General features: G+C 44.7%; 1 protein-coding gene across 1 annotated transcript in view; it reads left to right on the top strand.

Annotated features, from left to right (window-relative positions):
• Positions 1-27,557, top strand: part of ELP1 (elongator complex protein 1) — a 1,128,708-nt gene that overhangs the window by 885,538 nt on the left and 215,613 nt on the right. The window contains 1 exon segment of the mRNA XM_030194341.1: positions 100-160. Within this exon segment, the coding sequence (XP_030050201.1) occupies positions 100-160 (61 nt within the window).

Below are 27,557 nucleotides of genomic sequence, written 5' to 3'. Positions count from 1 at the left end.
TTCTTGTACATATATTTGTGATCATAAACCGCATTTAGAGACTTTTCTATGAAAGATATTATAGAATAAACTAACATTACTATTACCTTTTTTGGGTAGATTTACAAATACAACAGACTGGACATTTTGGAGACAAATCTAAGACCTTCCATTCTAGAAGGTGAGTGTTGCATGACTATACTGTTAAGCAATTGAAAACAGTTGGCAGTCTCCAGCCAGTTTCCATTCTGCCTCACTGACTTCAGAGTTTCAGCAGGTTGCATTATCAATCTGTGCCATGTCCACTGGCTGCACTGTACATTTATTCCTAATACAGTAGACATATTTTATCTGAAGACCCCTTGTCTAGTATGTCCCAATAGCCAGAAAGAATGGCTGGCCCCAGACTGTGTTCCATGATCTAGAAGAACATCATTTACAGTCTGTTAGTGTACTGACATAGCCGTGACAGGTGATAGCATTGTTCCTTTCCTGTTCTCAGCAGTTCTAGTAATGGTGGCAGTGGTGAACCTGTCAGAAAAAGGACCAGAAATCCTTTATGCTATGAGCTTGGTGGAAATACAATACAATTAAGGATTAATGCAGATTACAATTCAAATGAAGAGTAAGCCATCACTAGAAAAAAATACAAAACTACTAAATCATATATAAACTATCCAAGCTATCTCAAAAAATTACAAAAAATAAATAGAAAATAAGTATTTAACAGCTTATGAAATCTCAATAGGACTCAAACATTATCAACTCCAAAGGAAAGGAATTCCAACATTGCACAGAGCAGTAAACAAAACCAGAACTATGACTGGACTTGTACTTCACATACTTCACAGTATGTGAAGCAAATGGTCCCTAGATCTAAGAGAACAAACCGTTGCTCCCACAGTATATAACTCCACTAGATAATCAGGGACGTAACCTTAACCAGGTGACTTTATTATTGTTTCCGGGAGGTCAGCTGCATTCCCGCATGTGGGACCAGTGTATCTTGGCAGCCTGTTATCAGCATGCTCACTTCCCCTGCTGTTGGTGGATCAACAGGCTACCGGATCTCATAGCCACTTCCCCTTTTGGGTAGTGGTTTTAGTGATTCCCGCCCCCCCCCCCCCCCCCCCCCCCCCCCCCTTAGCAACCAGAAAGGGTGCCTGCTGTGTTGCTGGGCTTAGCCCAGTCCTGGGGTAATCTTTAAAAAAAAAAAAACCACAAAACTGAAGTCATAGAGTAAACCCTCCCCAGAGTAGGTCCCTCTAATTCTTTGTTTGTACCATGCCCTTGAGAGCCCAGCTGCGGCATTTCCTTCATAGCCCAGTGGAGATTTTCCCTTGTTTTTTTTTTTTTGTTACATTTGTACCTTGCGCTTTCCCACTCATGGCAGGCTCACTGTGGCTTACATGGGGCAATGGAGGGTTAAGTGACTTGCCCAGAGTCACAAGGAGCTGCCTGTGCCTGAAGTGGGGTATCAGTCTCTCTGCCCCCTAGTAAGTGGTTCCTAGACCCAGCAGTCTTGGGGCCAAACTGCTTGCTGCCTGTTGGATCACTCCTAGTTATCTGCAGGAGGCCCTGCCCTTGTGGGGTGTAAGTGATGCTCTTCAAATAATACTACTACTTATCATTTCTATAGCACTACTAGATGTACGCAGCACTGTACACTGAAAATGTTAGAGATAGTCGCTGCTCAGCAGAGCTTACAATCTAATCAAAACAGACAGACAAGACAAATAAGGGATAAGGGAATTAAGGTGTAAATGATAAAACAGACATGGGTACTGAACAAGTGAATAGGAGTTTGGAATTAAAAGGAGCTTCAACAGGTGGGCTTTTAGCCTAGATTTGAACACGGTCAGAGCTGGATCTTGACATACTGAGTCAGGAAGTCTATTCCAGGCATTATGGTGCAGGAAGATCAAAGGAATGGAGTTGGCAGTGGAGGAGAAAAGTACAGATAAAAGATTTACCCAATGAACAGAGTTCCAGGGAAGTAGTGTAGGGTGTAAACGGGCCCGCTGCTCCAGTATGGGGGAGGAAGCTGCCTCTCATGAATAGCCAGAACTTCACAAAACTGCCACCAGGAAATACTTCAAAACATTCCTTTATTTTCCAGATTCATAAACAAAACTTCACTCCAGAGTAGAGACTTGCTTCTCAGGCAGGGCTGTTCTGCCTTGCTTAGTACATCAGCCAATTATACAAAGACTTTGCCCCCTTCCCTGAGGGGAATGCAATAGTCCTTTGGAAATCTCTACTTTTTTGTCCCAGTCAGTAGCAAACAAATAGTACTTGTCCCACAAGCAGGATTTCCCCTCAAGACAAACACTTAATCATCCAGCAGCCTTTACTTTCAGGAGGTTCAATACTTTTGGGCCCTCCTCCCACGCAAGGTATTTCAGCCTGCTTCAGTACTTTAGGGACCTGTCTTGCCCAAGGATTTTCAGCCTGCACTGCTCCTCTCCTCCTGAACTGAACAGTACTTTAGGGACCTCTCTTGCCCAAGGATTTTCAGCCTGCAACTGCTTCTCTCCTCCTGAACTGAACCCCTCTTCCCACCAGGCAGCCCTCCTTCATAAGCAAGCCTTCCAACTTCAGAGGTTCTCAAAATAATCAGGTTCCAAAACAGGTTAGTAATTCCCCCACCATTCATGGTTTCGCCAAAGCAAACAGGTCTCCCAAAAGAAAAACAGGCTTTAAACCAAAATAAATTCCAAAACCATGTAGGTTTCCAAACCTTCAGGGGCTGCCTTCCTCAGCTCTCAAGCTCCAATTCCGTTCGGCGTTCTTCCCCTGCTCAGGCTGATTAATTCCCTCTTCCATCCAGTCCTCCTCCTGCTTCTCAGCCCACCCCTCACTATTACAGGTGGGCAGCATGATATACTGATTGCGGGTCCAAGGGAACTGGCTCCTTCATTCACCCTCCCTCTTGTGGTCAGAAACGGTATATGGCCAGCTTGCCTATCCCCTGGCTGTCACTGCTAGGACTGGAAATGCATTCTGGGATATGTAGTTCATGGTTTTGCTGCTTCACTCTATACATCGGGGATGTAGCCTTGTCACAAGGGAGAGATAAGAGTGGAGAGGTACTGAGGAGCTGCCAAGTGAATGCACTTGTAAGTCAATAAGAGGAGTTTGAATTGTATGTGGAAACGGATATGAAGCCAATTAAGGGTTAATATAAGCATAGCGAGACTGGAAGAATTTAAGTCATGTAGCAGAATTTTGAACAGATTGAGAGATGACTTAGTAGGAAACCTGTGAAAAGCAAGTTGCAGTAGTCCAAGTGAGAGGTGATAAGAATGTGGATAAGGATTTTTGGTAATGTGGTCAGAAAGGAAGGGACAAATTTTGGTGATATTATAGAGAAAGAAATTACAGGTTTTAGCAGTCTATGGATATGTGCAGAGAAAGAGAGAAAGGAGTCAAAGATGACCCTAAGGTTACGAGCTGATGAGACTAGGAGGATGAGAGTGTTATCCACAGAGATTAGAGAATGGAGGAAGAGGAGAAGTGGGTTTAGGGGGAAAGATAAGCAGCTCAGTCTTGGCCTTGTTTAGTTTCAGATGGCGGTGAGACATCCAGGCAGCAATGCCAGACAGGCAGGATACTACTTGGGCCTGGATTCCTGCTTAAATTTCTGGTTTGGGGAGGTAGATCTTGGAGTCGTCAGCATAAAGGTGATACTGAAAACCATGGGAGATCAGAGCACCAAGGAAAGAAGTATAGATGGAGAAAAGAGGTCCTAAGAGCCCTGAGATAGAAGCGGAGGAGGATCCACCAGAGCATATACTAAAAGTGCGATGAGAGAGATAAGAAGAAAACCAAGAAAAAATAGAGCCCTGAAATCCAAGTGAGGCCAGCATATCAAGGAGTAGGTGGTGATCAACAGTGTCAAAAGCAGCAGATAGATCAAGAAGGATGAAGATAGGTCTTTGGATCTGGCCAGGAACAGGTCATTGGAGACTTTAGCAAGGGCTGTTCCAGTTGAATGTAGAAGGCAAAAACCAGATTGAAGTGGATGAAGAATAGCATGAGATAAAAAAAAAAATCAAGACAATGGCGGGTAACACTTTGCAGTCCTTGACTCTAGGCTAGCTCTCCTTGGAAATTGCCTGCCTTCTTATTTGAATGTCCCAGGTTGAGAACCAGCTTGCACATGATACTTTGGGCATGCTAGTTACCTAGGATCCTTGATGCAAATTAGGGTACTCAGGAGGTAGTCCTCTCCTTAACCTACCTGGCAGCTGCCTCTGTAGCCCATTCTATCTCCTTGCCCTGGGTCTTCTGCTGTAGGGAAGTAATGTCAAGTGATTTCAGTTGTTCTCTAGATTTTGTTTGCCTTAGCAGTGGGGCGGCTTCAACCTTGGAGGTAATACCTTCTTTTTGGATACAGTGTGCCTCTGGTCCCTTGGACCTAGTCAGGGCACCAGTCCAGGCCAGCCTGTATGCTGGCCATCAAGCGCCTTGCATGGCATTGCCATTTCTTGTTACAAGGGAAGAGCCTTCACATCCCTCAAGCAGTGGCTCTGCAGCCTACCCTGGAAATGGATGTAGGCACTAGATGGACTATAGGTTTACTCTGGCTTTTCAAAATTAAAAAAATTAAAAATAGAAACCACTGTAACAAGAAGAGCATCCTTGGGCCCAGCAAGTTAATTCTCCTTGGTCTTAGTCTTCCAAGCCTCCTTTCTTCTTCCTACCTATGCAGGGTGAGAGGAGAGGCATATTTCCAAGGAAATACAGTATAAGAGAATAGAGATACAGAGCAAACTCAGCAGTTTGTTTTATATACAGCAGGTGGTATGAGCAGAGAACACCTTCATATAGAATAAGGGAGATGGTTAATGGAAGACCATCACCTCCGCCAGAGCAAGTATGCTTACATTTATTGTAGTCTTGATATTCCACCTTAGCTTAGGAAGGGGTCAAAGCAGTGTACAATTATAACATTAAAAACAGAAAGAAACTCAGTTTAAGTTAGTAAAGAGACATTCACACAAAGAGAAGAGAATAGTAGGGGATGAAGGGGGGTAAGGAAACAGATTTCAACTACTGTGTCTCTGCATATGACCACAGGGCCAGCACAGTCAGGTGGAAAACTAAAGGCCTTCTGGAAGAAAATTTAAGTCTTGTTTTAAATCAGGGCAGGGAGAGTTTGGATCTGATATCTGCAGGTAAGTTGTTGCAAAGGGAAGTGGCTAGGAAAAAGAATGTAGAATGATGAGTAGATTCATAGTGGACTTGTTTTGGAGAGGCAGTACTAATTTGTTAGCATTGAATGATCTTAAGGATACCAGAAGGGGTGTATGGCATAATCAATGAGGCCAAGTAAGGAGGATTGTTGAGCTGGAGGGTTTTATGAGCAAGATGTAGACCTTAAATTGCACACAATAGAAAGGTGGAAGCCAGTGTATCTTTGCTAGTAAAGGGATGGTTGGATCAAATCGTTTAGCCCTACATAGCAGACGGAACAGAAGAATTTTGTAAAGTTTTTTATGTCAACTGAGTTGGGACTGAGGCAGCCCTGCGTAAACTGTATTGCAATAATCTATTCACAGAATAGCTATGCACAATTCCATATTTTTATTATTTTTCAAATATCTAAACCTACTATTGCACAATATATAATGGTTAAAACTTGTAAATTACTATCCACACACTACAGTCTCACCACTCATACAGCACTCATCAAATACTCGTGGATTCCATTCACACAAAATTCTAACCATATAAACATTATAATTCATCATGTAATACATAGCATAGCTGGCCCCAAGACAGAAGAGTTTATAATAGCTTATATCAACACTGATTCAGCTTATAAAAATTGCAATCATCCAAAGATTGGTTAAATTACTCTCGGTAGTCCACCATCAGTTCTCCATCTATTTGAGATATGATAGATACATGAATTAAAGTGTCTAATTGAGCATAATCTCCAAAGCCAGAAAAATCTGTTTTTTACAACCTTAGAAATCTGCTGGTCAAATGCATGCATTGAATCAATGATGATCCCCTAGGTACTTAAAGGAAGCAACTGATATGAAGGTCGAAAAGTGTGAGAGGTATTGTGGTTTTGGCTTCATACCTCAAAAAAAAAAGCCTCCTATTGGATACCTGTCCCTCACCGTATCACCTATAAGATCCTTCTGCTAGAGTAGCAGACTTGGTGGAGCTGAGGGAGATAGAGAGCTACATAGAGAACACCTACCGGGACGTTGTAGTGAAATACCACCTCCAGTCTGGCAGCCCCTGTGCTGCCTTGGAGGAGAGAGGTCCTGCAGTGCCTGCTAGAGGCTATCTGTTAATGTTGTGATATAAAGTTCAAGTTTTAAAACTAGGGGGCAAAGAGTATGGAGATTAGTTGATAATTTCCTTTTTTTATATTTTTATTCTGCCTATCACTAACCTATAATTCCTCCTTTAAACCCCAGTGTTTAAGTTCCCAAAGCACAAAGCAAAATATAATGTTCACTTGCCAGAGAAATGTCCTCTTCTCTCAGAACTTCTCAGAAAGAAAGTTCAGTGGGACCTTTCCTCTTTATATAGTTTTGAATCTAAGAGGACTGCTTCAAACAGGCCTTTTCAAGCTAACTCAGTAATCAGGTTGCCCTTAGTAACCTCTGCAAATACTCTTCTTCCTCACACCTTAATTAACATCTAATTGAGGTCCAGTGGCGTAGCTAGGGTAGTTGACACCCGGGGCCGGTCATTTTTTAACACCCCCCCCCCCCCCCCCCGAAATCCAGTACTAGGCATACTGAGAATACAAAACACTCAGGACGTATAGAGCAATTCTACCATACCATAAGCAGTAATTTGTACGAGTCACACAAGGAAAAGGAAAGCATCTTAAACACTACAGTGAGCACTAGAACATCAATTCACCTATTGTAAAACGAAAACAGACAGATTAGTACAGATCGTCGATCCTGCACTGTCAATGCCAACCGAAAGCCATGTCTTTTTCACAAATACAGATACACCCTAATCCACTATAGAATAAGTAATCATAAACTTTCTATTTAGACAAAAATTAAACTGAACCCCCAATGCCAGACTCTGCATACAATGCAACACCACAGAAACAGAAAATGTCCTCTAGTACTGTGCAAAATATAAAGACAGCAGATGTAAATTTGAAAAAACTAACAAATACCAATCACCACTTTACAAATTAACAAACAGAAATAAAACAAATAATATCATTTTATTGGACTAATACATTTAGCTTTCAGAGGCCAAAACCTCCTTCCTCAGGTCAATTCAATATAGTACTGTTACAGTGTCCTATCCTGACCTGAGGAAGGGGGTTTTGTTCTCCGAAAGTAAAATGTATTAAAATTAGTCCAATAAAAAGATTACCTTATTTACATGTTCTATTATAAACATTTATTAACACAGCTACAATACTACTTTATCCTAAAGCAAAAAAATAAAAATATATATTTACAGTTTGTTGTCTCTGGTTTCTGCTTTCCTCATCTTGTCTTCCTTCTATCCAGCATCTGTCTTCGGTCTCTCTCTGCCATCCAGTGTCAGTCCTCTCTCTCTGCCCCTTCCATCCACTGTCTGCCCTCTCTCCCTTCCATCCCCTTCTGCCCCTTCCATGCACCATCTGCCCCAGTCTGCCATCTCTCTCCCCCTTAAATCAACATCTGCCCTCTATCTCTGCCCCTTCCATCCACCATTTGCCCCAGTGTGCCCTCTTTCTCTCTCCCCTTCCACCCACCATCTGCCCTTTCTCTCTGCCCCTTCAATCCGTCTGCCCTCCCTCTACCATCCATCCAAGGTCTGCCCTCCCTCACGCTCCCCCCTTCTGTCCCCTCTCTCTCTGCCCCCTCTTTTCAGCCCCCAGTTCCAGCCCCCTTATTCCAGCCCCAGCCCACATCTCCCACCTGCTCCCCTTTTCAGCCCCACTATCCTACCAGTCCCCAGCCTTTTTCTCCCATCAGTCCCAAGCTTCAGCCCCCAGCCACTTCTCCCTGTCCTCTTTTCAGCCCCTAGTTTCAACCCCAGCCCTTTTCTCTCACCAGTCCCGAGCTTCAGCCCTAGCCAGTTCTCCCTGTCCCCTTTAAAGTCCCTAGTTCCCACAGTTTCAGCCCCCTTCATCCACCACATGCCTTGCATCCCCCCTTTTCAGCCCCAGACCCATTCTCCCACCTGCCCCAGGCATGGACCCATTTTCCCTCCTGCCCCCTTGTCAGACCCCAGTTCCAGCTTCAGACCCCTTTTCCCATCTGAGCACTCCTCTCCCCCTCCCCTTCTCCCCTCTCTGAGCACCCATCTGAGCTCCCCCACCCCTCCCCAATCCCCTTCTCCCCTCCTTGATGCTCTCCCACCCTCCCTAATCCCCTTTAAGCACCCCTCTGAGCTCCCCCACCCCACCCCTCCCCAATCCCCTTCTCCCGTCTCTGAGCTCCCCACCCTCCCTAATCCCCTTTAAGCACCCCTCTGAGCTCCCCCACCCTCCCTAATCCCCTTTAAGCACCCCTCTGAGCTCCCCCACCCTTCCCCAATCCCCTTCTCCCCTCTCTGAGCTCCCCCACCCTCCCTAATCCCCTTTAAGCACCCCTCTGAGCTCCCCCACCCCTCCCCAATCCCCTTCTCCCCTCCTTGATGCTCTCCCACCCTCCCTAATCCCCTTCAAGCACCCCTCTGAGCTCTCCCACCCCTCCCCAATCCCCTTCTCCCCTCTCTGAGCTCCCCACCCTTCCCCAATTCTCCTCTCTGAGCTCCCCCACCCTCCCTAATCCCCTTTAAGCACCCCTCTGAGCTCCCCCACCTTTCACCAATCCCCTTCTCCCTTCTCTGAGCTCCCCACCCTCCCTAATCCCCTTTAAGCACCCCTCTGAGCTCCCCCACCCCTCCCCAATCCCCTTCTCCCCTCTCTGAGCTCCCCACCCTCCCTAATCCCCTTTAAGCACCCCTCTGAGCTCCCCCACCCTTCCCCAATCCCCTTCTTCCCTCTCTGAGTTCCCCCACCCTCCCTAATCCCCTTTAAGCATCCCTCTGAGCTCCCCCACCCTTCCCCAATCCCCTTCTCCCCTCTCTGAGCTCCCCCACCCTCCCTAATCTCCTTTAAGCACCCCTCTGAGCTCCCCCACCCTTCACCAATCCCCTTCTCCCCTCTCTGAGCTCCCCCACCCTCCCTAATCCCCTTTAAGCACCCCTCTGAGCTCCCCCACCCCTCCCCAATCCCCTTCTCCCCTCTCTGAGCTCCCCACCCTCCCTAATCCCCTTTAAGCACCCCTCTGAGCTCCCCCACCCTTCCCCAATCCCCTTCTCCCCTCTCTGAGCTCCCCCACCCTCCCTAATCCCCTTTAAGCACCCCTCTGAGCTCCCCCACCCTTCCCCAATCACCTTCTCCCCTCTCTGAGCTCCCCCACCCTCCCTAATCCCCTTTAAGCACCCCTCTGAGCTCCCCCACCCCTCCCCAATCTCCTTCTCCCCTCTGAGTCCCCCCCCCCCCCCCGACCCGACAGCTGAGATCCGTTCTCCTGCTGCTCCTACCCTGTCCTGCTTTAAAATGTTTTTTTTTGAAGCGCCGGAGAGTGGCAGGCAGCGCGCCTCGCGTCTGCCCTGTTAGTAAAGAAGATCTCCGTCGTTGTCCTTCCCACACTGAGTCCCGCCTGCCCTCGCGCTAATAGGAAGTTGCCTTAGAGGGGTGCGGGACTCAATGTGGGAAGGGTGACGACGTCAGCGAGATCTTCTTTACTAGCAGGGCAGATGCGAGGCGCGCTGCCTGCCACTCTCCGGCGCTTTGAAAAAAAATTTTAAAGGCGGAGCAGCGGGAGTGGAGCACCCCCCACCCGATGACACCCGGGGCGGACCGCCCCCACCGCCCTTGCTACGCCACTGTTGAGGTCAGTAACAGTGGCGTTCCTAGACTGCCTGACACCCGGGGCGGATCGCCGATGCGCGCCCCCCCCCCCCAAACTGGCGAAATTACACCCTCCCCCCCCCCCCCCGGGTGCATTTTTACCTGCTGGGGGGGGTGCCGTGCGCCTGTTGGCCGAGTCCGCTCATTCCCTCCCTGCTACTCCCTCTGCCCCGGAACAGGAAGTAACCTGTTCTGCGCAGAGGGAGCAGCAGGGAGGGAACGAGTGGACTCAGCCAACAGGCGCTTGGCACCCCTCCAGTGGCATGCACCTCGGGCGGACCGCCCCACCGCCCCCCCCCCCCCCCCCTTGGTACGCCACTGGTCAGTAACAGTGCTACCTCTCCAGCAACCAAAGAACAGAAAATAACTGCCTTTTAGAACAAGATTTGAGCCTTCTGTCTATCCTTTTAAAGTTCTTTGGCTGTTAAGTTTCTACTTCTAGAAAATGTTTGTTTAAAATCATGGGAAAAATGTCTGCTTCTAGAGAGAATATAAGTTTAAAACTATGGAGAAAGGGTTGTACGCTATGGAAACTAGTTACTAACGCTAGGTTTTCTCTCTCCCCCCCCCCCAAAAAAAAAAAATGCTAAACTAGGTCCTGAAGTGCCTGCTAGAGGCTATCTGTTAATGCTGTGGTACAAAGTTCAAGTTTTAAAACTAGGAGGAAAAGAGTATGGAGATTAGTTGATAAAGTTTGCTTTTTTTATATTTTTATTCTGCCTATCACTAACCTACAATTCTTCCTTTAAACCCCAATCTTTAAGTTCCCAAAGTACAAAGTTGATGTAGTGTATCTAGATTTTCAGAAAGCTTTTGATAAAGTTCCTCATGAGAGACTGAGAAAATTAAAGATTCATGGGATAGGAAGCAAGGTTCTGGTGTGGACTATGAATTGGTTATTGGACAGAAAACAGAGGGTAGGATTAAATGGTCATTTCTCTCAATGGAGGAGGATGAACAGTGGAGTGCCACAGGGATCTGTACTGGGACCGGTGCTATTTAACATATTTATAAATGATATGTGTTTTAATTCTTCCTTTCTATCCCGGGAAGAATTGCCCCTCTCCCATGGACATGTGTCCAAATGGACGAGGGGAGTCTCCCAGAAGGCTTAAAATATATTCCTCTAACATGACCTCTTTCATCTGACTCCTGATATCCGTGAATATCAGTAGATGTGTAAGGGTCCTACCCATAACTAATTTAGGCTCAGGAGGTTAAGCATCCTGCTAGTCATTAGTTAAGAAGGAGAGAAGACAGATAGCAAGGGTAATTACCTTTATTATATCTTACCACAATAACACAGTAGGATCAGGAATACAAGCAGATAGGTGGACGGCCGGACAGCACTTCGTGTAGCAAGTCAGAAGGTCTTCTGGCACACCCAAAATCTACCCACCTTATATATTCTCATATCTCCATTCTAAGTAATGGGGCCCATAAGCTACCATGTTAAGTTGTTTATCCCAAGCTAGCTAGCAATCTTGCCCAATTGCAAAGTTGACACCCCTTTTTCTTAATCATTTCCTTGCACCTGGCATGACACATTCATTTCTCAACTTGTTTTTCTAACTTAGATTAGAGAAAAGTCCACTTTGTAACTGATAGTTTCCATTTTAATTCTCTAATCTTCCATTTTGTTTCATTTTTTCCTTGACCTAACTTTCCAATTTAAGTCATTCAGGCCTTTTCCTAAGCCAGACAACTACACTTGACTTTACCATCAGGCCTCTATCTGTGCTAACAACTAGGCCATACTTTTCCAGTAAGCTCCCAGTTATGTCAGCCATCAGATTTCTGACTCAGCCAAGGTCTGTAATGGCCTGAGCTCTATGACTGGGCCCGCCACCATTCCAGTGGGGGGGGGGTCTCTGGCTGTACCATAATTATACATATGGAAATCGGAACAACGAGTGAGGTTATCAGATTTGCAGATGATACAAAACTATTCAAGGTTATTAAAACACTTGCGGACTGTGAAATACTGCAGGAAGATCTTAGGAAACTGGAAGACTGGGCATCCAAATGGCAGATGAAATTTAATGTGGACAAATGCAAGGTGATGCACATTGGAAAGAATAATCCGAATCTTAGTTACCTGATGCTAGGGTCCACCTTGATGGTCAGCACTCAAGAAAAAGATCTGGGTGTCGTCATAGATAATATGCTGAAATTTTCTGCTCAGTGTGCGGCAGCAGCCAAAAAACAAACAGGATGCCAGGAATTATTAGGAAAGGGATGGTGAATAAGACCAAAAATACTGTAATGCCTTTGTATCACTCCATAGTATGTCCACACCTTGAGTATTGCGTTCAGTTCTGGTCGCCGTATCTCAAAAAAGATATAGCGGAATTAGAAAAGGTTCATAGAAGAGCGACCAAAATGATAAAGGGGATGGAACTCCTCTTGTATGAGGAAAGTCTGAAGAGGTTAGGGCTCTTCAGCTTGGAAAAGATGGTCGCGGGGGGATATGATTGAGGTCTACAAAATCCTGAGTGGTGTTTAAGTTAATCGATTTTTCACTCATTGAAAAAGTAGAAAGACCAGGGGACACTCAATGAAATTGCATAGAAATACTTTTAAAACAAATAGGAGGAAATATTTTTTCACTCAAAGAATAGTTAAGCTCTGGATCTCTCTGCTGGATAATGTGGTAATGGCAGTTAGCATATCTGGGTTTAAAAAAGGTTTGGACAAGTTTCTGGAGGAAAAGTCCATAGTCTATTATTGGAATGGACTTGGGAAAGTCACTGCTTGCCCTGGGATTGGTAGCATGGAATGGTGCTACTAATTGAGATTCTGCCAGGTATTTGTGACTTGGGATTGGCCAATGCTGGAAGCAGGATACGAGCTAGATGAACCGTTGTTCTGACCAATTATAGCTATTCTTATGTTCTTAAAATTATACTTCCTTAGCGTCCCTCCGGAACGGACCAGGATTGGACTGATGGGTTGTGCTCGCCTTCCAGCAGGTGGAGACTGAGAAAAAAACTGTGACTCTAGAGAGCCAATAAGAGCCCTGGCCATGTGACCCTAGCCTCAGTATTTTCTCAGTCTCCAGCAGGCAGGAGGTGAGCCCATTATTCTCTCTCTTTTTCTCTTTAAGAAGCTAATAATATTATTAATAATAATGATAATAGTTCTGTGCATGGGGAATCTCAGAGGCTTGGCAGATAGGTATTTCTTTTCTTTCTTTTCCAGCCTCTGGGGTGTTACACTTGGGTGCCCTGAGTCCCTCCCCCCCCCCCCCCCCCCCTTCCTCCCTATCTCCCATACTTAGCTGGGAAGGGCTACCCTTTTGTTAGAAAGGTGTATTGCCTTTGGGAGAGGCAGACACTTTTAGTTTTTACCTTAAAAAAAAAAAAAGAGAAGTTAAATTGTGAAGCCTTTCCTTTCCCCAGGCTGCTTTTGAGCAGGCAGTTTTGTTGTGTTTCATTGCCAGTTCTTTGTTTTAAAAAAAATGAATGAGAAAGACTTAATTCTTACGGTCCCCATGGCCTTAACGAGTGATATTTCTTACTTGGAGGTTTGCTTCTCAGTTTTCCTCGTGTTTGGCAGCGGCATGCTGTTTAAAAAAAAAACGGCGCGAAGCGTTGTTTCTGGGGTACAGCAGCACAGAGAGCTCAGCAAGGACGGGTAGGCAACGCGTTCCTTCTCAGCGCCGGGGTGTGATTACTAGTGGCTCCTGCGTCAAGCGCAAGAGTCTCAGCTGATCTACTTGCAGAGGCAGCAGCTACAGGCGTTTTTTCTGTCTCATATGAATTGCACTCTGAGATATGTTTCTTCTTATATCATATATGCTTCAGGGGTATATTGTGTAACTGCAGCGGCTGGCAGTTTATCTGGACCTTCAGTCAAGTCTGCAACAAGCATGTATATTCCTTCTTCTCGTGCATGACATTTTCTTCTATGACGGTTTATTTAACTTTACCCTTGTTTTCACCTCTTTAGCTTCAAGTGATCAGGTACTTTCTCCATGATAGCCTTTACATACTTTGCTATCTCTTGCTCTGTCGGCAATGGTCTCTGTTAACTGTAGGAGTTTGTAGTTCAGTATTCTTGTTTCCCACTATCTACAGCTGAGACGGACTCATTGCAGATTTTTTGAGACGGCTATGCCTCTAGCTTTGCCAACCTTCTTTCAGCCGTCTTTCTAGGGTCTCCCTGTCCTTCTTGCTGCACTTCTAGTGCGGTAGGGGACAATCTACAGTGGCTCTTGGATCTTCAAGCTTTTGGCTTTGTAATCATCCTATTTTGTTTGTTTTCAAGGTAGTCTACCGCGTTCTCAATGTCACATGTTTTTCGTATGGAGACAGTTGAATATATCATACTGGTAATTCGTGCAGGGCAGTGTTTTTCATGTCCTTAGATCTGCTGGAAGCTTATTTACATATTCCTTTCAGGACCGGGTTTCCAAAACTTTGTGCGGTTTCCGATTCTGGGACACCATTTTTTCGGTTTCAGACTCTGCCGTTGCATCTTGCAACAGTCTCTCCCGCTGTCACCAAACTTTTGGTAGTGGTGGCAGTGGCTCTCATGGAAGAGGGAATTCTACTTTCTAGTATCTCGATGTCCGGCTAATCAGGAAAACTTCTTATCAAGAAAGTTGGCAGGTCTTAGACCGAGCGGGACAATATTTTTGACAGTTCTTAGGTTGGCTACTAAAGGTGATCCAGATTCAAATATTGCTTCTAGGTCGCGTTCTTTATGTTCAACATTATATTCAGGTTACCGTCCATGACAGCGACTTTTGCGGTTCTTTCCTGGACTATACTTTTCATGACTGCTATTCTCTCATCTCTCTGATATTCTCTCATATCCGGATAGTCCTCTCAGATAGAATCCCCTCAGCTGAGGTGGTCTCTGTATTCTCAATAGTGCAGCACTCTGTTCTGGTGGTTGAGATTGAACATTCTCACTGCAGGTATGTCTGTACAATATACACAGTGGACAGTTTTTTATCGTTCCTTGTCAGTTTCGGTGGCTGGGGTGCACGTTGTTTAGGCAGGCTACCCCGTTTTCAGTGGTCTCCTTTGGCAACATTTCACTCCTTCAATTTCTTGGAAATTAGAATAATTTGTCTAGCTCTGGAGGAGTTTCTTTCCCTACTGCATAGCGAGGTGGTGAGAGTCTGTCGGACAATTCCTTGCCAGTAGCCTATGTCATTTATCAAAGAAGAATGAACAATCTACTCTTCACATGGCAGAACGCGAGTCTTTTAGCATGGGTAGACTTTCGCCTTACTGCCATTTTCAGCTTTCCATGTGGTCGGAGTAAAAAAAAAACCATTAAGTGCATTTTTTCTCTTTCATTTCACCCTAGTCCCAGGGGAATAGACTCTCACCTTCTCAGAGTTGTCAGCTGATAGTACCTTAATGAGACGCTCCAGTTCTAGAACCTTTTGCTTTCGCTCTGTCCTCACAGGTTCCTCGCTTAGTCTCTCATTGAAAAGACTCATCAGCGGCAGGGGTAGATGCCCTCTTGCAGCAGTGGTCTTCCGGTCTTCTCTATCTCTTTCCTCCATATTTTCTGTTGGGTCGTCTTTTACAAGAGATTGAGACACATGGAGGTCCGGTAGATCTGACAGCTCCATATTGGTCCTGAAGTCCGTGTTACGCGGATCTTCAGCGTCTTTCTTGGCGTCTTCTCTACATCTTCCTGTTAGCAAGGCCCTGCTGTTCCAAAGTCCCATCTTTGTTCCAGACCAGGCTTGTTTTGGCCTTATGGTTTGGCTCTTCTATGGTCTTGATGAGCTAGGAGAGGATTTGCTGCTTCAGTAATTGTTACTATGTTGCGGTTGCGTCATCGAGCCACATCTCTCTCTGTTGGATAATGGATATTCTCTCTCTTTTTTCTTTACCTGCAGGTTGCAGCTGTTTCTCTTCAGGTTGTAGCTATTTTTCTTCCGCTTTCCATTAAGGTTTTTTTTTCTCTCTTAAGATACTGTTTTTTCGTAGCCATTGATTCAGCTAGAAGAGTCTCGGGGCTGCAAGTTTCTTTCCTGCAGGCCTCCGCTTTTTCTTTTTGAAATTTTTTTTTCCAGGAACCAAGTAGTTCTACGTTTGGAGTACTTCTACTTCTGGCTCCTTCTTTTCTGTCTACCGGAGTTTCACGTTTTTCATCTTTCCCAATCAGTTTTTTCTTTCTGTTCTGGGGTCTTCTTCAGGAGTACAAGATAACAGGAAATTCAATAATTTAGATATTAAGCGAGCTCTTATCAATTAAGGCAGCTGTTACACGGTATTTCACAGCTATTGAACATTTTCGGTGCTGGAACTCACTTTTTGTCCTTCTAGCCGGTCGGCGTAAGGGCTTGATCATTTCTAACTCACTATATCTCGATGCGTTAAGGAAATCAGAAATTCTAATTGTCTTCTCGCCGGGGGTACAGTTACTGTAAGGGCTAAAACCCATTCCACAACTTCATAAGCAGTTGTTCTTGGCAGAGTGATTTTTTTAGGGTCCTCGGTGTACTTTGGCACAGTAGATGGTCATTGGCGCCAGTAGGCGGTCTTTGCAACTCCAGTATTCCCAGCGGGTTTGATAGGGTCCCTCCCGTAGGATTACTGCTTTGGTACTTCCCATCAGTCCAATCCTGGTCCGGTCCGGAGGAACGCTAAGGAAGGAGAAATTAGATCTTACCTGCTAATTTGCTTTCCTTTAGTCCCTCCGGACCGGACCAGGCCCCTCCCATGTTCGGTCAACTCTTCAGATTTTGTTTCTTCTGTGTGGAAGTGAGTTCCGGAGTAATTTAAAAAAAAAAGACCAAAACAAAAAAAAAAACAAATGCTATATATATGTAAAATTTTAACTGGGTCATACCACTTCCTGGTGAGAGTTGCTGGTGAGCTCTTATACACGGCATTGCCGTTGTTTAAGCACCTTTAACAAGTGCTTTGTGGCTGCTTTGATTCCATGATGCACAGAAGAGGGGTCTTTCTTTCTTTCTCTCTTTCTTGCTTTGTTAGTCAAATACTGAGGCTAGGGTCACATGGCCAGGGCTCTTATTGGCTCTCTAGAGTCACAGTTTTTTTTTCTCAGTCTCCACCTGCTGGAAGGCGAGCAGAACCCATTAGTCCAATCCTGGTCTGGTCCGGAGGGACTAAAGGAAAGCAAATTAGCAGGTAAGATCTAATTTCTCCATTTACCAGGCAGCAGGCCCATTAGGTCATACAAGAAAAGTGGTGGTGCTGTCCTCTCTGCAGCGCGGTGATCTGGATTCTGAGGATGAGGAGCCTGTACAGAATGAGCAGGAACCAGTGCACAAGGCTGATCTGCAGCAGTAGATGAGTGACTCAAAATACATGATCCAGCATGACCAGGAAGTGCTGGATCTCCAGAAGCCTGCTAACGCACTTGAGCATAGCTATGAGAACCTACTTGTGAAAATAGAGGATGGTGAGAATAAAGCTTGCAGAAAAAACCTTCGCAGTGTTTCCAAAACTCTTGGAGAGTAGAATGTGGCTGCTACAATACAGCACGTGTGACATCAGTTCTTGAGCGATGCAGACAGCATCTACCACTTATCAAATCTGAGCAGGTCCATAGAATGCTGGCTCTAAACCAGCTGATTGGCCTGGTTTTTATGCTTCCCTGTTAAGGAGCGGGTCTTGCAGGTGGCTCAGAAGGTATGCCATATAATTTTGGAGGGTGCGAATGTACAACTCTTTGCTGACATCTCTGCTATCACCCTGCAGCACCAAAAGAGACTTTCGGCTGGTCTCCCGCTGTCTGACTGATAATAATCTGCGTTACCGATGGCACTACCCATTTAGCTTGTCTTTTCTATTAAACAAGCTGCACAAGGTGATTGCCGTTGCTGAAACGATCACCTTGTTGTGGGTGGCTAAACTGTGGCGAGGTGATCCTGGTGGACTTGAGCGTCACTCAGCTTCCATGCGGTCCTATATGGAGCAGCGTTGGCGCAGGGGTGCCCAGAAGAGTAAGCTGCAGCACAGCTCAGATGTTCTGACCGCCCACTCAGCCTGTTTGACCTGGCCCTATCTGCTGGCCGCAGCTGACTTGGACAGTCTTTCCTGGAGTGTTTTTTGTGCCATGTTTGGATTACTGTTTATTTGGTTCTGCACAACTTGCTTGTTAATCTGTTCTGAGACTTTGAGACAGCCTCTGTGGTTTCATGTTTAGAACAACCACTGAACTGAGCCTAGTAACTTATCAGCTAATGTTGGTTGGTTTTCTTGGATGAGTGTCATGGGGTGCTTGCCTTCCTCCATAGGCCCGACTTATGGGAGTCCTTGTTTTACGTGGGAAAGGGAGTTGGGAAGGGGGATTAGGGGTTGGGAGGCGGGGGTAGGGGTCCTGGAGTGAGTATGGTGGTCATGTGGGTTGCTATGGTAATTGGCTGACGAGTGTGAGTTGAGAGGTGCTGGAGTGTCTGGGGTGTCAGTGTGTGATTGGTAATGCTGCTGGTCTGTATCTGTTTGTGCATTTGTGCCTTCCCTTGTTGTACTATTTGATGGAGTCTAAGCAGCTAGTTTGTATGTCCCTCAAGACTCAGGGTCTCAATTCCCCATCTAAGTGACTTTATTTTAACAGTCTATATGGATGTTGGGTTTGTACAGGAATCACACTTCCTCCCTCAGTAGGAGGTATTGTTTTGTTATAAAAAAAATATTCTCATGTGTTCTTTGCCTTAAATAGAGCTAAAAATAAGACTAATAGATTCCTGCTTGCTAATTCCCTGATCCCGGTGGTACATGAAATAGTTTGAGATAGAGGGACATTTTCTTCTTCTCAATGTAGAAATAGAGCGTCGGCTTTACACCTTCTTGAATATCTATGCCCCCAATGCGGAGCAGGGTACCTTTTTTGAGGCTTTGAGTAGTCTCCTTTATGTGAAGGAGGAAGGGGTGGGGGGTATTTAAATATTACACACAATCCCTCATTGGATAATTCTGCCTGTGAGGATAGGAAAAAGATGAGCACACTGCTCTTTGACTGGGACTTAATTGATGTGTGGCTGTTTCATCACCCCCATGATCGAGATTATTCCTGTCACTCAAAGGCTCATGATACATATTCTTGGGTGGGTAAGGATTTGCTTCCCCTGTTATCTGTGGCTACTGTTGAATCCGTGGTATGGTATGACTATGCCCATGTGATTGTTACCTTGGTCTTGGAGGGGGGTGCTAAGAAGTGGGAGGCCTTTGCAGCCGGTTGATAGTTTGTTGCATGATTCTAAGAATGTGCAACAGCTCGAGACTGATCTTAGAGTATTTTGAGTTTAATGGAGATTTTCCTTCTCATTTTTTGGGAAGGCCTGAAGGCAGTGCTGAGAGCTAAACTTATTGTACTATTGTCATATTGGTTTAAGGAATGCTCGCAGAAAAAAACTTGACTTGCATCATCAGTTGTATGTTTTATGACTCAGCACAAGGGGGGCTGCTTCTTTGTGTAATAGCTGCATGGCTTATGCTATTCTCTCAGAAAAAGTCAGAGACCAAAAGACAGGAAAAGGGAGGTTTTATTACCCACTACAATAGTAGCTGGTATCTGTAGCAAACATTAATAATCTCACAAAACCTAACATCAGTAAACTTGGTAGTTGCAAAAAGGCAGGCTAATTATATAAAGAACAGACATATCATGAGCTCTGAGCTTTGGCAGTTCTGCAGAATATGATACATAGATATTATCATATGAAGGACACAAAGCTGAGAGAAAGGAGAAAGAAACAAATAAAAGAAGAAAGAATGAAAGATTCTTAGCTGCAAAGACCAAGTCCTCACCCATAGTCACAGGAGGAGGGGAAACCACACACATCACCCCTACCCCCCACCCCCACCCCCGGGGAACATGCCCTACCTACCAGAAGAATATATTCCAGTGTTCCCTAGATGTGCAGTCACTTATATACACCTTCCATCACAGAGCACCACCTCATATATCACCCAATGAGGAATCCTGCACATACATAGGGCTCTGCCCATTTGTCTGGTCATTACCTCATGTCTTACCAACCGTTGTTCTTATATGTCCAACTAAAACTGGTTTGTACTAGTTTGCAGATAAAAACGTTATCAGGCCTCTGGCTACAGTGAACAGGATGTGCTGAGGTCTGCAGTAACAGGCCTCAGAACAAACACAAAGGACAAAGAAGCATAGTTGCATGAGAAATGCCATAACATTTGGTGCTATTGCCACTCCTGGCAAAGCTTCGTGTTTGCAGACTTGCAGGAATTGGATATGGAGGAAATCTATGAGAAACTGCAGTTGTTGCGGCAGGAGTTTTTTTCATGGTGCAACTTGGGCTGGCTGGCTGTTAGCCCATAAACTAAAAAAGCAGACACAACGGAGCTTCATTTTGGAGATTAGAGATGAGGTTGGTGGTGTTAGTGTCATAATCAGAACATATTCAGGAGACCTTTATCACTTTTTATAAAACTGTTTACCAGCCTGATAAAAGTGTCTTCTGATGAGTTGGATGTCTTCTTTACCAATTTGGACCTTCCTAGTTTGTCCCTAGCTGAAACCTCACAGTTGTCCTGTCACGACCACGACCTCAGGGCCTTTGCAAACTGTCACGGACTTGGGTGGAAAACGTGAGCTCTTGAGCCGCTGCCAATGAATGACAGCAGCAGGCGAACTTTCCAACCAGGACTGGACTAAACAAGCGAGACTGGAACAGACTAGAAGTGCAATAAGAACACAGACAGGAACAGGGTACACGGGAACTGAGCTTGACTAGGCAGGACTGGAACAGACTAGAAGTGCAAGAAGCACACAGACAGGAACGGGGTACACAAGAGCAGAACCAAGTAATGCTAGAGGAAAACAGGTGGATGTGAAGTGTCCACGCTTTCCAAAAATACTAGGATTAGGGGGCATGCGATGAAACTACAGTGTAGTAAATTTAAAACAAATCGGAGAAAAATTTTCTTCACCCAACGCGTAATTAAACTCTGGAATTCGTTGCCGGAGAACGTGGTGAAGGCGGTTAGCTTGGCAGAGTTTAAAAGGGAGTTAGACGGTTTCCTAAAGGACAAGTCCATAAACCGCTACTAAATGTACTTGGGAAAAATCCACAATTCCGGGAATAACATGTATATAATGTTTGTATGTTTGGGAAGCTCACCAGGTGCCCTTGGCCTGGATTGGCCGCTGTCGTGGACAGGATGCTGGGCTCGATGGACCCTTGGTCTTTTCCCAGTGTTGCATTACTTATGTACTTATGTACCCGTGCACACCAGAGCCGTCTCATATGGGCCGCAAGCCAGAACTGGAACCCACTCACAATGGCAGAAGGCAAAAAGAGAAGGCACATACACACAGACAGAAGCAGACTAAGCAGAACTCTGGGCAGGGCACAGGGCAAGGCAGACACAAGGCTGGGCCACATGGCCACAAGGGTAGAGGGAAACAACACAGCCACTCAGAATCAAAGAACAGAACAAACAGACAATAACCAAGACAGATGTGCTAACCCCAGCACACAGACAAACAGATAAGAACCAAGGCGGAAGTGCCACACAGGCACACTAACTAACAAAAGAAACTAGGCAGAAGTGCCCACACTGGCACACAGGCTGGGAAACTAGGCAGAAGTGCTACACAAGCACACCGACAAACCTGGATACCCTGACTGAATGTCCTCACCTTCCTTATGAGGGCCTTCACTGATGATGTCATGAATACAGGAAAGAGGCTTGAAACACACAGAATACCAGAGTGAGTTTTGAAGCCCACAGAACACCAGAGTGAGGCTTGAAACACAAAAGAAGTGGTAGCAGAGGCAACAATGCAAGGAAAATACAGACTGGAGCCACCTCTGAAGCTGACCACTGGAAGACAAGGTGAGACTGAAAGTGGAGTCATGACCACAGTCGTGATAGCACCTCCCCCTCAAGGCTCCCGTGGTCCCCATGGGAGGTCTGGGTTTCCAAGGGTAACTGTAGTCAAACCTACTGATAGGTTTCAAGACATGGACATGGACATGGAAATAAAAAGCAAATCTGGAGCTTGAAGACAGGGTTGGCTCATATAAACAAGAAGGAAGTTTGAAAACAGGGCTGAAGTGATGTCACATCCAGTGGACTTCCAGAGACTGACCTCGAGACCATAGCCCCCCCCCCCCCCCCCCGACAACAGGGATGTCCTGAACCCCATATCTAGGGTCTGGTTCTTTGGGCGTAATATGGTGCTGGAGGAGGCTTCTTTGGACAACTGCTAGACAGAGTCAGTCTTGGATGCAGCAAAGAAGGAATCATACTCAGAAGGAACCTTCCCATGAGGAGATCCACAACCTCCTTGCCCTCCTGGTGTATAGACCGAGCAGTAGGAACTGGCTAGAGCCAACACCCAAGCTAGATACAGGAGTAGAACGCAGGGCTGGATCAGAAAGAAGTTTGAAGCGGTAACAGAGGAGCTTGATAAAACTGGACATAATTAGTTCTAGAACTGGTCTGGATTGGAACCAAGGCTAGAAAAATTGTTTTAGAAATTTTGCTGAAAGCCCAGCTGGATGGATGATTGCACTGAGCTCATGGCCTTTGCAAACTGTTACAGACTCAGAGAAAAATGTGAGCTCTTGGGCCGCTTCCGATGAACGGCAGCAGCAGGAGAACCTTCTAACCAGGACTGGACTAAACAAGCGGGACTGGAACAGACTAGAAGTGCAGTAAGCACACAGACAGGAACAGGGTACACAGGAACTGAGCTTGACTAGGCAGTACTGGAACAGACTAGACATGCAAGAAACACACAGACAGGAACAGGGTACACAAGAACAGAGCCAAGTAAAGCTAGAGGAAAGGCACTCAAATGGGCCGCAAGGCCGAACTGGAACCCATGCACAATAGCAGAAGGCAAAAAGAGAAGGCACGTGCACATAGACAGAAGCAGACTAGGCAGAGCACTAGGCATGGCAGACTAGGGAGAACTCTAGGCAAGACAGACTAGGAAGAGCACAGGGCAAGGTAGACACAAGGCTGGGCCTCATGGCCACAAGGGTAGAGGGAAGCCACACAGCCACATAGAATCAAAGAATAGAACAAACAGACAATAACTAAGACAGAAGTGCTAACCCCAGCACACAGACAAACAGATAAGAACCAAGGCAGAAGTGCCACACAGGAACACTAGCTAACAAAAGAAACTAGGCAGAAGTGCCCACCCTGGCTAGGAAACTAGGCAGAAGTGCTACACAAGCACACTGACAATCCTGGAGACCTTTGGCATTGCAAAGGCCCTGAATGAATGTCCTCACCTTCCTTATGAGGGCCTTCACTGATGATGCCATGAATACAGGAAAGAGACTTGAAACACACAACCAGAGTGAGGCCTGAAGCCCACAGAACACCAGAGTGAGGCTTGAAACACACAAGAAGTGGTAGCAGAGGCAACAATGTAAGGAAAATACAGACTGGAGCCTCCTCTGAAGCTGACCACCGGAAGGCAAGGTGAGACTGAAAGTGGAGCCACGACTGTCAGCAATCTTTGTCTAGGTTTGGTCCCGGGGTCCAGTTCACAGAGGCAGTGAGTTCGTAGAGGCAGTAGGTTTCCAAAGAATACACAATCCACACGAGTTTGGATATATAAAGTATATTATATTTGCATATATGTATAGGCTCACAGCACTTAGTACAGGTAAATGGTACAAGGCTGTCTCTGGGTGTGTGCTTAGAGAGAGAAAGAAAGGATATGGTGTTTGTTCAGAGGAAGAGGGAAGCCTTGGGGTTGTGCTGAAAGAGGTATATGTGTGCAGAGGAAGAGAGAGAAGGGCCTAAGAAAGCTAAGCCATGGGCTCTGGGAGAGAAGGCTTTGGGGAAGAAAGGGGGGCCAGAGCCGGAGCTCTGGTGGCTGGAGATGGGTAGGTGCAGGGGGAGAGACAGAGAGAGAAGTAGTGTAAGCAGAGCCCTGTGCTCTGCTTGCCGAGAGACAGAGAAAGTGATTCCTGAGGGAGGGGGAGAGTTATCAGAAGTCAGAAGCTGGTTTAATATTAATTTAAGTATGTCAAGAGGATATCCAGCAATCCTGACATCCAGCAATCCTGACAACGACCACAGTCATGACTTGTCCAAGCCCATATGAAGACAGAAACAAAAAAAAGGCAAAGATCTGCCACAGAAATGGCAAATCAAAAGAAAAAAAGCAGATCAAAAAAGACAAAAAAATAGAACAGGAGGGTAACAGAAGAAGTGGTTTATTACAAGTTACCCGACGTGGCCACGTTTCGCCCTCAGGCTGCGTCAGGGGTAAAAAAACTACAAAATAAAAATACATAATGAGTAAAACAAACTTCACCATTGTATATTTGATAATAAAACATATCTAAAAACACTATCACATCATATAAAATAAAAACAGATCAAATCTAAAAACATAATACAATAAAATATAATATCAAATCAATATCAGTTAAAAACATTCAGATTAAATATGCATGCAATAAAATAATAATTTTAATACAAGACATGATATCAACACAAAATATAATAATATCAACACTAAATGTATATCAATAGAACTGCATCGGACAGATAGGTGGAGATATACAACACTAAAATAACTAAATGACCATACATACTAAATATCACCTACCTAATAGGGGTAAAAAGCAAAGTGAACCCCTAAAAGTAGTCCTACAACCACCTAAAAAATACAAAATGAAATAAATAAATAAAATCTCACAATGCTTGGCCTCAATTGCCGTCTTTTATGCACATTCAATGATCTAAAAATATTGAAATTAATATTCACTTTGTTAAAAAGTGAGAATCAGTGGGTTTCCATGTTCTAATAGATAGCAACTCAAATCAATAGAAATTGATACAAAGTACCTAAAAACATCATACTGTACTATGACAATCACATGTATCCTGATGATGATATCATTCAAAAGAACTCCACTATGGATATCTATTTGTACTTTCACTTATCTGTTTTTGAGATATCCATAGTATTTTATATACACTTTTATTTGGATTAGTGGGTTCTTCTAGAATTTTCTTTGACCTTTGAACTCTCAAAGGGGATATTTAAAGGACTAATCAGAGTGTTTGTTATAATGCTGCCAGTCAACATAGCATTGTGAAGTTTGCTGAGTAAGCTTGGGAAGCACTTATGTAAGGTAAGATATAAGATACTCCATATGGAATTTAGATGGTGGTGTGTATTGTTTAAACAGTTTGGCTTGCTTTAAATATGTTTTGTCAGTGCAAATTCTAAGTCAGTTATTTTTTCTAAGCCAGTTGCTTGTTGCTCCATGTCTGTTTTATTGAAGTTTGTGTAATCTGATCAGCTTAGTGCTGTTAGCTTCAATACTTAGAGGGGGTTTAGGATGTTGCCACAGTTATGATTGAAACAGATGATTGTATATCTACCTATTCAAGTATCAGTAAAGAGCACTGCATTACATGCCAGTTGTGCTGAGTGGGATTTGATATTATATTTTATTGTATTATGTTTTTAGATTTGATCTGTTTTTATTTTATATGATGTGATAGTGTTTTTAGATATGTTTTATTATCAAATATACAATGGTGAAGTTTGTTTTACTCATTATGTATTTTTATTTTGTAGTTTTTTTACCCCTGACGCAGCCTGAGGGCGAAACGTGGCCACGTCGGGTAACTTGTAATAAATCACTTCTTCTGTTACCCTCCTGTTCTATTTTTTTGTCTTTTTTGATCTGCTTTTTTTCTTTTGACAAGCCCATATGAAGTCTGTTGGGTGATTCAGAACTTAGGCCCCGGGGCTCGATGGCTATGTGGTTCAATTCTGTAGACTTTTTAAAGCTACTTAATTAAGCCATTGACTAAACTGCAAAATAGTCTGGTGGAGGGCTCCCTTTTGCTGCATTTGTGGTGTTTGGCGGGGTGACTTTGTTATTAAAACCAGGAAAGGGATCCCCTTGAGTGTGGTTCATATCGTCCAATCTCCTTGCCAGGATTAGACTATAACATTTTCACCAAAATTCTGACTTGGAGTTTGTAGCGATATATGCCCCAGTTAGTGGCAGATGACCAGCCAGGTTTCATATAAGGGCACCAAATGTTTGATAATTTCTGACATTTTTGCCGTCTTATGTGGTCTGTTCAGCATCATTGGATTCCGACTGTTATGTCCAATAAAAAGGTATCATCTTATTTTCTTTTCCATGTTTTATTTTGTTTGATTTCTTTTGATAACCTTAAGAGTGGACTAACATGACTGTTATCTCGAAATCGACTCTGAAAAAACCTTTCTCAGTGTTTATTGGCCTTATTTATTTCAGATGTTGGAGCATGTCAAGATTTTGGGGCAATTCTCAGTTGTGTAAACAACCCCTGGCTAGTTTACAGGTTAAATGCAGCATATATGGATAGATTTGAACTAGCATGGGATACTTTTTGCCATAGCTATGGAGCCTTTGGCCCATTTAGTACGCCGTGCTGTGGGTGTACTTGGCATTAGTAGTGGGTGTGTTCAGCATAACATCCTGTTATTTGCAAATGGTGATCTGCTTCTTCTAACGGAGCCTTCCTCCTCCTTGTTGGAGGTAGAATGGTTGGATTGCTTTGTTGGAGTATCTGGGTTTAAGATTAACAAAACCAAGTCCGAACTTCAGAGTCTCACTTTGAAGGATTCTGAGATGGACCTGTTAGCGGTGCCGGATTCCCTTTGGCTGGTCCAGTCAGTCCCTCTGATACTGGGGGTTAATTTAACAGCTAAGCTAGGTGACCTTTATCAAGCGAACTATCCAGGCATCTTGAAGAACCTTTGGGAGAAGTTGAATCGGTGGCATGGTTTGAATTTTTCATGGCTTGGATGAATTCACTCGGTGAAGATGGTAGTACTGTCCAAATTGCTTTACCTATTTGCTGCCTTGCCAATCCTTTTACCAGATAGGTTTTTTTTATAGGCTTTATAAAAGGTTTTCCAATATATTTGGAAAAAGAAGCTGCCTTGGGTTAGGCTCAAATTTTGTACCAGACGTGTAAGCAAGGTGGGATGGAAGTGACCAATTTTAGTTTTTATTATCAGGCTGCCCAGCTTAAATATCTTATTAATTGGATATGTGAGTCCCATAAGAGTTGTTTGCCTGGAACAAGTTTTTATTGGTGAGACCCCGCTTCGAGCGATACCTTGGCTGTCACCATTGGCATTGCGGCCCTTGCTCTGTTTTGTCAACCCAGTTCTGCAGCTTACACTTGCCTTCCTCAGTCCCACTGGAAATTACTACGGGACAGGTGATATTTTGGGGGGATGTCAATTCGAGATGCGGATGGATTTGCCCCCAGGCAGCTTGATTGTGCTTACCTCTCCTAGGAGGGGAAGAGGTTGTATTCCTTGGGTCAGTTGGTAGAAGAGGGAGAACTGGTGGACTATCAGGAACTGGCTGAGGAGTTTGTTTTGGGCCAGTAGGATGTTTTTCATTGGGTCCTTTGGATTCCAAGTATCTATTGCCAGCAATCTTGTGGAGAATGGGTACAAAATGCTTTACCAATGGTACATACACACCTGTGCGATTGAGAGCTATGTATGGACAAGGAAGCAATTTGTATTGGCGTGGTTGTGGGGATCAGGGGACCTTTATACATATCTGGTGGTCCTGTCCTAAGACCCAGTTTTTTTTTTAGCACAAGTGTTGAGGGATTCAGGTAATCACAGGAGTTTGTGTGGTGAAAACCATGGCCAATTGCTTGCTTCATGTTGGTCCCCCAGAGTTGCTTGTCTGTAAACGGTGACT

The sequence above is a fragment of the Microcaecilia unicolor genome, chromosome 2, assembly GCF_901765095.1.
Source record: "Microcaecilia unicolor chromosome 2, aMicUni1.1, whole genome shotgun sequence".
NCBI classification, from domain to species: domain Eukaryota; kingdom Metazoa; phylum Chordata; class Amphibia; order Gymnophiona; family Siphonopidae; genus Microcaecilia; species Microcaecilia unicolor.
The sequence above is the reverse complement of the archived record's forward strand: the minus strand, read 5'-3'. Positions and strand labels throughout refer to the sequence as shown.